This window comes from Halichoerus grypus, chromosome 2 (genome assembly GCF_964656455.1).
Source record: "Halichoerus grypus chromosome 2, mHalGry1.hap1.1, whole genome shotgun sequence".
In the NCBI taxonomy this organism is placed as follows: Eukaryota; Metazoa; Chordata; class Mammalia; order Carnivora; family Phocidae; genus Halichoerus; species Halichoerus grypus.
The window spans coordinates 87,215,247-87,227,477 of record NC_135713.1 but is presented as its reverse complement, the minus strand read 5'-3'; the positions used below and the strand labels follow the sequence as shown (position 1 = coordinate 87,227,477).

Here is a 12,231-nt window from a genome sequence, read left to right as displayed (position 1 = left end):
CAATAAATGAACGATACTCTAATGTCCTTATTTGGTAAGAGAGGTGTTCTCTCTCACATTTTAAGTTTATATTCTCTTTTTTTTTTTTTTCAAGATTTTTATTTATTTGACAGAGAGAGACACAGCGAGAGAGGGAACACAAGCAGGGGGAGTGGGAGAGGGAGAAGCAGGCTTCCTGCAGAGCAGGGAGCCCGATGCGGGGCTCGATCCCAGGACCCTGGGATCATGACCTGAGCCGAAGACAGACGCTTAACGACTGAGCCACCCAGGCGCCCCTAAGTTTATATTCTCTTTTTAACAATTACGTCATTTATCTTTAATGAACTGTAGTAGGTGTTTTGCATCCAGCGCTCTGTTTACCTTTGTTAGTCAAAAAGTGCATGAGGCCTGAGTACAGAGCGCCGTAGCTCTTTTCGACAAGGACAGTGAGAAAACTAGGAAACTATCAGAGATAGCATGTCTGGGGTTTTTCCTTCAGAGGATGGTCTTCCTCGTGGCACCAGTCAAGAAAGAAATTCCTTCCCAGTGAAATGATGATGGAATTTCCTGAGGAACTGATTTCTTTTAAATCTTACATGAAAAGCTGGGAAATGTGTGATCAGTGACCCAAGAGGCCAGGAGGGTAGGAGTGCCTGGACGGCCTGGGTGTCTTGACAGGGTATCTTTGGGACATATGAGCACAGATTTTGCAACCTTAATACAAAAGCTGATATACAAACAGAGGAAGGGCAGCAAGTATGAGGAAGGTAGGAGTGATCCCACAAGAAGGAAAAATAGCAGCGCAAACAGTGGTATGGCAGTAATAATAACAGCTGCTATGTATTGAGCATTGCTACTTGCCGGATACAGTGCTAAGCACACATGTCCATTTAATTAAAAACTAATTGTCTATTTTAAAGGTAGAGCTAAGGAAAGGTTCATTACCTTCTAAATGAGTGGCTCTCAGAGAACACAGATTCACAGGATAGGAATAAAACAAAAGCAAGCTTTAATATCACCTCCCATCTGCCCTCGATGCAGTGGGCAACAGAGGGGAGGATCAATGGAAGCTTATATATGTTCAACACTACAGGCAGTGGGTAGCACACACTGCTGACGGAAAAGGGAGTGGGCGCTCGGCCAGCAGACCGCGTGATGCTAAGGCAGTTGGCCCTTCCCTTGTTGAGAAGGGTGAGTCATTGCAGTTGTCCAGATGGATCTCAGCAAGTGCAGAAGGATTGGCTCAGACCAAGTGTATGTCCTGTTGACTCATACAGCTGTGAGGGGATAGCCATAGGGCAGTGGTTTCCAACCCAGAATGATTTTGCCAGCAGAGGGGACTTTCGGTAACATCTGGAGACAAATTTGGTTGTCACAACTTGGGAGGGGAAGGGCTACTAGCATCTAGTGGGTAGATGCCAGAAATGTAGCTAAGCATCCTATAATATGCAGGACATTACCCTCAACAAAGAAGTATCTAGCCCATAATGTAAATGGTCCTCTGTTGAAAAAACCTTGCACTAGAGCCAAATTACGTAGGACTGAGTGCAGTTTTGACTCTAATTAAGAATATCCAGGCATCAAAGGTTAGGATGCTCAGAGGCAATTATCAAGTCAATCCTCTTAAAGTATTATTATGTTGCTAAAAGTAAATTATGAGTGATTGAAATGTTCTATATCTTAATTGTGGCGTTGGTTAACAAGTGTATACAGTTGTCAAACTCATTGAACAGTCTGCTCAAAATTGACATGTTTTATTGCACATTACTAAGGTCTCAATAATGTGGGTTTTAAATCATAATCTCACACTCAAACAAAGTATTTGTATTTAAATTGAAACTGCCACATAATTTGTCCACTGTTTTCACCAACATTTCAAGGAGTGTCTCTATGGAGGAGTCTTAGGATGGATACATAAGGGATAAGAAAAAAAACAAAACTCGCTGCCCTCAGAGAGCTTACATTCTAGTAGAGCATTAACTTCTTTGTATTTCAGACCTATATACTTCAAGCCATTGAGAAAGTTAATTAAAAAGTAACATATGGAGAGTCACAGGGAATTTGCTAATACAACACTTTGAAGCAGCAAATATTTCAATTAACCCTTCTTGTAGCCCTCTAAAGTAGGTAACATTATTGCCCCATTTGAAAGATGAGAAAAGGTCATGCAGCTCGCCCAGAGCTAAATGATTAGGGTAGACTATGAATTTGAATCCCTGTCAGTCTGATTCTGAGTGATAATATATTGCCTGGAGTGTGCAACTCTGGGGAAATGTGCAAGAACAAGAAATTATAGAACAATTATGACAATTTACAACCAGTTTAGCAAAGTTCCAAGAGTATATATAACCCGTGGAAATTGAATTCTTACAGAGGCACTCTATAGGATTTCAGCAAGAAATCAGGTCTCTGGAGAGGGGATGCTATGTGCTCAACCAAACCATTTCTGATTTCCTCTAGGACACACAGACATCTCAACTCCTCAGACTCCCTGCATCTAGATGGTAGCACATGATTGATTCAGATAATAGCATTTGGGTACAAGCAGTGCATGCCACCTACTGAACAACCCTGTGGAGCCTCTACTTTCTCTTTCTTAGCATGGTGGCAGGCAGGGTCAATCCAGAGGACTGAGTGGAGCACAAGAGGATGATGACACTTGAATTACCATGTGGAAGATCACATGCTGAACATTTGATTCAGACTGTCATATAGTGAGAAAAAAAAAATTGTATTAAGCCATTAAAATTTTGGGATCATTTGTTATGTTAGCTAGCTTTAATTACCTTATCTAGCCCAGGCTGCATAAAGCACAGAAGAGAAAAACTGATAGAGTAAGTAATACTATAACAACTTGGTATGTGAGAAAAATTTATGATTAGTTTATTTACATGCTGATATTATTCCAGAAGACATTTGAGGTATAGAACAAAGACACATACTATATAACAAGATAAAATAAATTTAAAATTGGGGAGGAAAGTGAAACAAGGGAAAATAAATTTAGGAAAGAAGATGGAGCCGGGAGTGAAGTAAGCATAATAGATCCATTGTCTTCCCTAAAGGTGGGTCACACATTTGGCTCTAAGCATCCTAGGAACCAGTGTAAGGAGAAAATTACAATGAAGTCTGTTATTCCCAGTACTCATAAGGCAAAAGCAAATCAGCTACCCAGGAGAAGCATGTTTATTCTAGTTCTAAGACCAGAGAAAAATTTGTCCTGTGGGTCCTCATAAAAATGACAATGTGAAATATATTGAGACACATCCTCAAAGGAAAAAAAAAATCTCCACAGTAAACCCTGCAATGAGATTCATAAGTCTAAAATCCCTTAGTACAAAGTGGTAAGAAGATACTGAGCACAACTCACATTCAATGATACAGTTTTAGAATGCTGTTCAGTGAGGGTCTAACTTAAATTGAGAGATGTGAAGAGAACTGGAAATTAAGCCTAACCCACTTTGTATAATAATTTTATAATTAGTTGAAATGTTTAAAAGAACTGCTTGGTGAGTTCGGGAACAGTTTATTCAAACTGCATAAATATCCTCAAGAAATACACATTTTTCTTAATTGTAAGTTCAAACTGAAAAGCCAAATACAAAGGGAGCCTGGGTAGCTCAGATGGTTAAGCGTCTGCCTTCAGCTCGGGTCATGATCCCAGGGTCCTGGGATCGAGCCCCACATCGGGCTCTCTGCTCCGTGGGAAACCTGCTTCTCCCTCTCCCACTCCCCCTGGTTGTGTTCCCTCTCTCACTGTCTCTCTCTGTGGCAAATAAATAAATAAAATCTAAAAAAAAAAAAAAAAGCCAAATACAAAAATTCTTACAGCATAAACAGACACATCTTGATGGACTGTATTAACCATATAGTTGCCAGCCCCTTGTCTAGAGGAACAGAGTGACTTTGATCTGATACCTGCAATCTCACCTGAATGGTCAAAATAGAGCAGCAGCTTATATGCATTGATCAGCAGTAATGGGCCTGGTTATAAATCAAGATTTCCAGATGGTCCTTATTTGCACAATTCTTTACAATCATCACATGTAATACAACAAAGTTGGTTCTACTGTCATGTATCTTGTCTATTTTCTTCTACTCTAACAAAAAAAGGATTTCTTTTTAGAATGATGCACCAAATTGATTTTCAAAATCCCCTTCCTCATTTAAATTATATTTCCCTAAAATAAGTAAATAAAACTATTTAATCACTTAGTATCTAGTTATAGAAACAACCAGGAGATGCCATGGGGAATTTAAAGAAACCTGTTCAAAGCAATAATAACAAGTTCCATTGCAAGTTAAGTCAGGATAGAGATTGAACATAAATATAACTACAATCAGTGATTTTCAAATTAAGAAGTGTTAGTTTCTGTATTTATCTTGTAAAAATGTATCTACCTATACTTGGCGATTCTCAATGACAATTATATTACGTTGAAGGGTTGCAGGGTTCTTGTCTCACAGAGTCAAAGAATGAATCGCGCCGACAAAAGGGTGAAGTGAAAGTTTATTAAGTGAAGGTGAGAACAGAAAGGAAAGAAAAGGAGCTCTCTAGAGTGAGAGGGGTACCAAAAGGGTTGCCATTGAGGGCTTTTATGGTCGGTGTTTTACAGAAAACTGACCAGAGAACTTGGTAAATATCTTGTCTATAACATTTAAGACAAACAAGGTGGATTTGTAAATATGAAAATGTCTTGTCTATTTAGAACAAACAAGGTGGATTTGTCTATAACATTTCTCCACATCTGGGATTTCAGGGAGCCTGGTTGCATAGCCCACTGCGTGACCCTAGTCACGTCGCCCCCTACCTGTTCCTTCCTACCTAGCCTCGGCTGTCCCTTACTCACTGTGAGTGAATCTATCCAAAAAATGAACCGTTTTTAAACCTACAATAAAATTGGAATAAGAAACATGAAATACTTTTAAGGAAAAAAATGGTATTCAAAAGTAATGAAACAAAAGGAAGAGTAAAATATACAGCTCAATCAAGTAAGCATTTTTTTGGCAGAACTTTTTCATCCAGTTGGTCATCACTAAATCATTCAGAAGGTTGGCAGAATATTTTCCAACCCTCATTGCCACAGTGGAATTACATTTTGTCTTTTCCTAAAACCAGGTGTTTTTTTTCCCCCTACAAATGTAAAATTTCCAATAAAAGCTAACACAGAGTTCTGACTTTAATTCTGCAGTATGAGAAATTCTAAAAACTTAAGAACAAAAGAAACATATTAACTTGAGTTTTTCAATGTAGGACAGAAACATAATTTCTTCACTAAACAAGCTATTTCTAAATAAACTCTAACCTAGTTCTTAAAATCCTATATAGTAGCTATTGAGAGAAATGACAAATATTGTACTTTAATTTTTAGAAATACTGTTCTATATAATGTAATTTCAGTCTCCAAAGACTCCTGTGGGCTTAGAAAGTACACTGCTCACTCTATGATATACACCCTACTCACTACTTAAAATAATTGGATTTTATTTTTAAAATATAACTTTGGAGTAAACTCCATGTCCCTAAAGATGTTTTCTATTTTGTACCAATATGTGAAATGTCTCATTTCTCTTGAAATTCATTTTATAGCAGAAGAGTATCATACTGAATCAAAAGTTTCTCTAGGATGATTCACATTTTTCTTGCCAACTATTATGACCGGATTTAGATCGTTAGGCTACATGTATAAGACACTGCATGATACCAGTTCCAGGTTTGTACTCCTGTATAACAAACTACTCCAAAATTTAGCAGCTTAAAACAATCATTTATTATTTTCTCTTATAGTTCTGGAGGACGATGGGTTCAGCTGGGTAATCCTTGTTTAATGTAACTCATAAAACTGTAGGCAAATCACGACCATAGCTGGAGTCACCTGAAGGCTTCTTTACTCATATATCCGGTGCTCAGGCTGAGATATGGCAAGAAGAGCTAGGGGCTGATCTGGCCTATTTTTTCTCCTCATCTTCCCCGCCTTTCCCTCATGTGGCTTCTCTAAATGGTTAGCTTGGGCTCCCTTATAGTCCTGGTACTCTCGGGGTAGTTAGACTTCTTATATGGTGGCTGACTTCTCTCAAGAAAACATTCCAAGTTGCCTGAATGGAAACTGCAAGGCTTTTGATAAGCCAGACTCAGAAGACTCAGGTTATTCTGTTGCATTCTATTGGTCAAGCAGGTCACTAAGGTCAAGAGGAGGGGACTTAGATCCCACTTCTCAAAGGGAAGAGTTACAAAGATATTGTGGCCATCTTCAATTTACCACAATACCTGTTCAAAAATGGAAGATTGCCAAATTTCTTCGAACTTTTTCTTCGCTCCATAGTGAATTTCAAGAGATTGAGATTAGTTTAAAACTCCTAAACTCAGGGTATGTTAGTTATTTAACTAATTTATTAATTAGTTACTAATTAGCAATTAAGAAAAATAATATGGGGTGCCTGGGTGGCTCAGATGGTTAAGCATCTGCCTTCGGCTCAGGTCATGATCCCAGGGTCCTGGGATCGAGTCCCGCATCAGGCTCTCTGCTCTTTGGGAGCCTGCTTCTCCCTCTGCCTCTCTCTTTCTCTCTCTGTCTCTCATGAATAAATAAATAAAATCTTAAAAAAAAAAAAGAAAGAAAAATAATACGGAAACGAATATGAAATTTTCCCTAGTACTCAGTTTGCTTTATGACAACAACACTTTTAAATAATTATCAAGAATGTGTTCTGCGGGTGGTATCTAGCCATTAATAAAAAGGTGAGTAATCATGGAAGGAATAAGGGATCTCTGCAACTTTCTTTTCTTTCGCGGGGCTTGATCCCAGGACCATGAGATCATAACCTGAGCCCAGGTCGATGCTTAACCTACTGAGCCATCCAGGTTCTCTTCTCATCAACTTTCAGTCACATTCCTATTTACCTTCTAAGTTATCAGGAGCATCAGAAAGCTGTAGAGTGCATTTCTGAGGATATTAGCACTCCCCGAATTATGCCAACTGCTACATCACCATCAAGGGGAACCACTCTGCTTCCCGGCCTCTGAGTAGCATTGACTGGGGCCACTCCCTGATATTCAGCTGGCAGCTGGACTGAGCTGGGGGGTCCAAGATAGCTTCACTCACATGCCTGACACCTGAGCTGACCTCCACCTCCTTTTGGTGGACTCCTGGGGACTCTCCAGGAAGCCTCTCCAGCAGAGTAGGCAAACTTCTTACATGAATACTCAGGGTTCCAAGGGCAAATGTTCCAAAAGACAGGAAAGGCAGCTGCCAGTTTAAGACATGGGCAGGACACTGGCACAGCATCACTTATAACAAATTCTCTTGCTCAAAACAGTCAGAGTCCACCTACATTTGGCGAGAGAAGGCATAAACTCTGTATCTTGATAAAAGGATTTGCAGCTATCTTTAATTTGTCACAGGGCCCATGGGGAGACTGACAGTTCTGAGGTCATATGCTAGACTCTATCCTGGCCTTCCCTTTGGAGTTAGCTGAAAGCCAGATACACAGAGGAGACTCAAATAATGTGAACTAGAAGTTACAATGAACCAAATATACAGGGGATATTGAGTAAGGAAAGAGTTAAGGTTTAGGCAAGGAGAGATTGGGGGGTGGGGGGGCGGTTTGCTGACTAGGCTCTGAAACTATTCCTGCTGGCAGAAGCACTAAGACAGAGTGAACAAGAGATAAAGGAATAGACCAGACCACCTGGCCCTGGATGTTAGGGAGTATTTTTCTTTGGTGGCTACATTATAATCACAGAAAATGACCAGACCAAAGAAGTAAGTTATTAAGGGTGTGGTGTTATCAACAGTCCCTGTTCAAACCAAGATGGCACAAGAATCTTAAGGCAACAAGCTTCCGGGTCACATTTTCAATAAAAGACTGGCCCCAAAATCCCTCAGTGGCAACCCATTCGGGACTCCTCTCACTCTAGAGAGCTTTCACTTTCCTTTCTGTTCTCACCTTCACTTAATAAACTTTCACTTCCGGTCACCCTTTTGTGTCCACGAGATTCATTCTTTGACTCTGTGAGACCAGAACCCAGCAATCTTGCAAAAATATTATTTACATTAGACTGAAAAGGACAATCCAGAAATACTAAATGTGAAAAGGTTTCCCAGTTATAGTTAAATCAAAATCCAATACATAAAAGCCTTGAGAGACATTTAAGAAAACTTAATGTCGTGTATCCTCTATTAGGAGGAGAGCACCAACTATAACGCATTACATGCATCTCTACTTAATCAGAAGTTACTTGTAGAAATGAAACTTTTAAATTTTTTAAAGTGGGTTGGAGATGGAGAAGCATGACTTTTCTCTTTCAAAAGCTAAATAAGATTAAAGCATATATACCCAGTTTTCAAAGCAGGACTTTGTTTACTGCTGCTGTATCAATGAGCCCATCTGAGGCAATATATGCTCTCCCACAGATGAGTAACATAAGTTAGCAGGGCCCTTCACAATCTAATACCACTTTCCCAGCCTTATGTATCACTGGTTTCTTCCTAATTCCCACTAGTCAAAGATCACCGGGAACACACTTATAATTAAACAAGCTGGGCTTATTACTCACTGCAATAAGGGAGACCAAATACCGTGAGGAACCATGGGCATCTCAGCAAAAAAGATGTCAACACTTACAAGATTTGGGCTTGTTTTCTGTTACTTTGTCTATTTTCTAAATTTCACTTGGAAGAAAGACTAATCCAAGGTTAAGGTGGTAATTGGTAAAGAGGCAGAACTCAGACTGGATATGGTGATATTTGGTCACTTTTGTTACTTGACAATGTTCATGTTTTGTCTATGTTCAGAGATGATAAAGGAGTGATCTTACTCTTTTTTTATATTTATTTTTTTTAAAAGATTTTATTTATTTATTTGACAGAGAGAGACACAGTGAGAGAGGGAACACAAGCAGGCGGGAGTGGGAGAGGGAGAAGCAGGCTTCCTGCAGAACAGAGAGCCTGATGTGGGGCTCGATCCCAGAACCCCAGGATCAGGACCCCGGGATCATGACCTGAGACGAAGGCAGACGCTTAATGACTGAGCCACCCAGACACCCGATCTCACTCTTTTCTTGATCCATCCCTGACAGAGAGTAACTTTGTCTGAGCTGATGTTCTGTGAAATTGTTTACATACACAACACCAATTCCCAGTCCAGGCTAACTCCGGATGTAAGAGACTGCTTTTCTCTTTCACACTGGAATATGTCATACCCATACCAGCCTTGAGTTTGCTCTGCCCTGTCTCTAATTCTAATCTATTCAGTGACCTATATTTTCAGGAATCCTTCCCTTAGCACTTCAACTCGGTTTTCTGACATCCTTTGTACTGCTTATTTTTTGGTTAGTTGCGTTTATGCTTTGTTTCCTCGGATAAGATCACAGCATACGTCTCTCTCAGCGCTGGCAGAGTACTGCAAATTACAGATAGAGAGGATCGCCAAAAAAGAAAAGGGAAAGGCTTATTTCTGTGTTTCATAAACTCGGTGAAACTGCATCACTAAATTCAGTAAAATCGTTCTGGAATCCGGTCCCAAAAATCCTGACAAGAATTCAGGTTTGAATAAACCACTGTGGGTAAGAAACGCGGTAGGTTCTTGTTCTTCCGGACCGCCAACACACACCCCCCGCCACCGCTCCCCTCGCTGCCCCCTCCACTGTCCAGGTCGCCGGTCAGACTACATTTCCCATAACCCTTCAGAGTCGACAAGGCTGTGTGACGTTCTAAACTACAATTCCCACAATCCTCGAGCCCCTCCATCTTGTCTCACTTTCCGCGGTCGCTCCCCATATCCCATCTTCCCTTTCGGCTCTTACACGCCGAGGGACAAGGTCGTGAGAAGAGGTGGTTTTGGTGGTGCTGCCATTTCTACGGTTTTAGGGCTCTGGCCGTTTCGCAGAACTTCCAACAGCGCCATGTTGGGACAGAGCATCCGGAGGTTCACAACCTCTGTGGTCCGTAGGAGCCACTATGAGGAAGGCCCAGGGAAGGTTAGTGTGTAAAGGGCCCAGCTTTGTTGGGGGAGGGGACACTTGGCTGCGACTAGCTGTACTCCCAGGCCTCCTGTGGACCGTGGAGAGGGAGATGGGAAGCCGAAGATGTGAGCTGGGTCGTCGAGTAGCATTTCAGTTCCCCCTGGAACCAGGGCCAAAGCTCAGGACCCTGGCTGCGCGCCGTCGCTGTGGAAAGGAATGAGTAGGAAGAGCCGTGGGCCCTCCCTCGCCCTAGTGCTCCCCTCTGCGCCCTCCAAGATCTGGAGGGTCCTTGAGGCCAAGGCTGCAGATATTTGTGGCTTAGAGCTGAACTAGAGGTCACCGGACTCGGAGTGAAGGTCGTTGGAAACAAGTGAGGATGTGAGGCCTAAAGCTGTGGGTCGAGTCTTCTCTAACTAGTTGACTGAATAAGAAGTATTAAACCTCTTCAGTTGAGGTTGGGTTTAGCTTCAGGTATAAATAGATTAAATCGAGTAATTAGTAGTAAGTACTCCAGTGGCCGAGGCCTAGTAGTAAAGGGCTGAGAAAAGGTTTACGTGGTAGGGCTTCTTGATTGTGAAAAAGTCAAACTTCGTAATGCAGTTAACATTGCCGTGTGCTTTATTAGGTGGCTAGTTTCTAAGATCGTAAACTACAACAGTGCATTCTATTTATAACTCCCTTGGAGAATAAAATTTTTCGATTTTCTAAAATAAAACTTAGCACTGTGTTACACCTGACTTACTAAGACCACAGCCTGGTGCTCAGTAAAGCCAGTTACTTTTCACCATACAGTGTTACGTGTGATGAAGATCATGGGATGTAAAACATGTTTAAAGAGATGGTATGATATATGGCTTACATAACCTGATTATGTAAAAAAAAATTACCTAGTATCCCCTGTGTACTTACATAATCTATAAGATCAGATGATTTTGAAGTTCCATTTTTGTTGCTTGCTTTTTTTCCCCCAACAGAATTTGCCATTTTCAGTGGAAAACAAGTGGCGATTACTACTTATGATGACTTTGTACTTGGGATCTGGATTTGCTGCACCTTTTTTTATAGTAAGACATCAGCTGCTTAAGAAATAAGGATGTTTTAATTAATTCATCAAACAGGTAATTAATGGATTTCTAATCTTTCCAAAGCAATGTTTTCTCTTAATTTCTTTCTTCCTCCCCTCCCCCACCCCCAATCACACAGTGTGTAGGGCTGATTCCTGAAGTTAGTGTAGATGTGGCATTGGTGGAGACAGGTTGATAAACCTATAAACAGATGTTTCTTTGTCTGAAAGCCAGTTTTTATTGGATACTACTGTTTGTCAGGCACACTTCACGTTAATAATCTCATTTCGTTACCTAGCAAGCCTGTGAGGTGGGAGACTTAACCCAATCTAAGACAAAAAGATGTTAAGTTGCCCAATATCCCATAGCTAGTGATGGTGGACCAGAATTTATACCCAGTCTTGTTCCAGAGTTCACACTCCTAACCAGATAGAGTTCTGGTTAGACTGTCTTGAGGTCAGTATACGTTGTATATGCCGAAACCAATCTTGTGTGTTGGAAGGTTAGCAGATACTTTGTGTGAGAAGAAAAGATGTATTTGGCTTAATTGTAATCAGAATTTTCCTCAAAGCAACATTACGGGGAGCTCTGTGGGCTGATTAGGATAAATTCCAAAAATACCTTTAGGAAGAAAAGACTTTGTCTTAAAAATAAGGGAAATAATTTACCCAAGCGATCCACAATGGAAAGACTTTGGTGCATATGATGAAGCAAATCAGTATGAATAAAGTCATGATCCTGTAAACGCTTTCTGATGTACCATCATAAACTGATAAACAGTATGTTAATGAAACTATATGATTTCTTTTTAATGAATGAGACATTTTAAATGCCAATAACTTTTTGTCTTTATTTGCAGATGTGAAAAGGAACATTTTAAGAGGTGCAGTCTCTTTCAAAAATGGATCAAACTCTTGTTTTCAACATACTCAATATGTTTGTAAATAAACTTATGGCATGACTCCTTAATGCCTCTTTGAAACATGGAATGTAATAGTTGTGCTTACTGTTTTATTTGGGAAATATTCCAGGATTTGTTTGTTTGGTCAAATTAGTGTGTGATTGAGCCTGTTTCTTGTTTTTAGATTTTGAGGTTTTATTTAATTTTTGATTACTAGGTCAGGACCTTGTTGGTAATTTATGTAATTAAAAATGCAAACTTGACTTTGTTGTCCCATAGTAATTTTTTTAATTGAAAGGAAGTGTACTTTCAGTTTTCCTTAC

At 40.2% G+C, this 12,231-nt stretch overlaps 1 protein-coding gene and 1 non-coding gene across 2 annotated transcripts; both read left to right on the top strand.

Annotated features, from left to right (window-relative positions):
• The first annotated feature begins 9,754 nt into the window (after positions 1 to 9,754).
• On the top strand, positions 9,755 to 11,996 carry COX7C (cytochrome c oxidase subunit 7C). Its single transcript, XM_036096629.2, has 3 exons — positions 9,755 to 9,958; positions 10,918 to 11,061; positions 11,867 to 11,996. Exons 1-2 carry the CDS (start codon positions 9,884 to 9,886, stop codon positions 11,032 to 11,034), a joined length of 192 nt encoding a protein of 63 aa, XP_035952522.1. The 5' UTR covers positions 9,755 to 9,883; the 3' UTR covers positions 11,035 to 11,061; positions 11,867 to 11,996.
• On the top strand, positions 11,704 to 11,766 carry LOC118538582 (small nucleolar RNA Z39). Its single transcript, XR_004918688.1, has one exon. It is a non-coding gene; the product is annotated as a small nucleolar RNA Z39 (small nucleolar RNA).
• Positions 11,997 to 12,231: the final 235 nt, after the last annotated feature.

Bases quoted from the DNA above. Each gene is read 5' to 3' on its own strand.
- COX7C (XM_036096629.2), top strand. From the start codon at position 9,884: ATGTTGGGACAGAGCATCCGGAGGTTCACAACCTCTGTGGTCCGTAGG. The intron at 9,959-10,917 runs GTTAGTGTGTAA...TTCCCCCAACAG, and splicing joins ATGAGGAAGGCCCAGGGAAG to AATTTGCCATTTTCAGTGGA.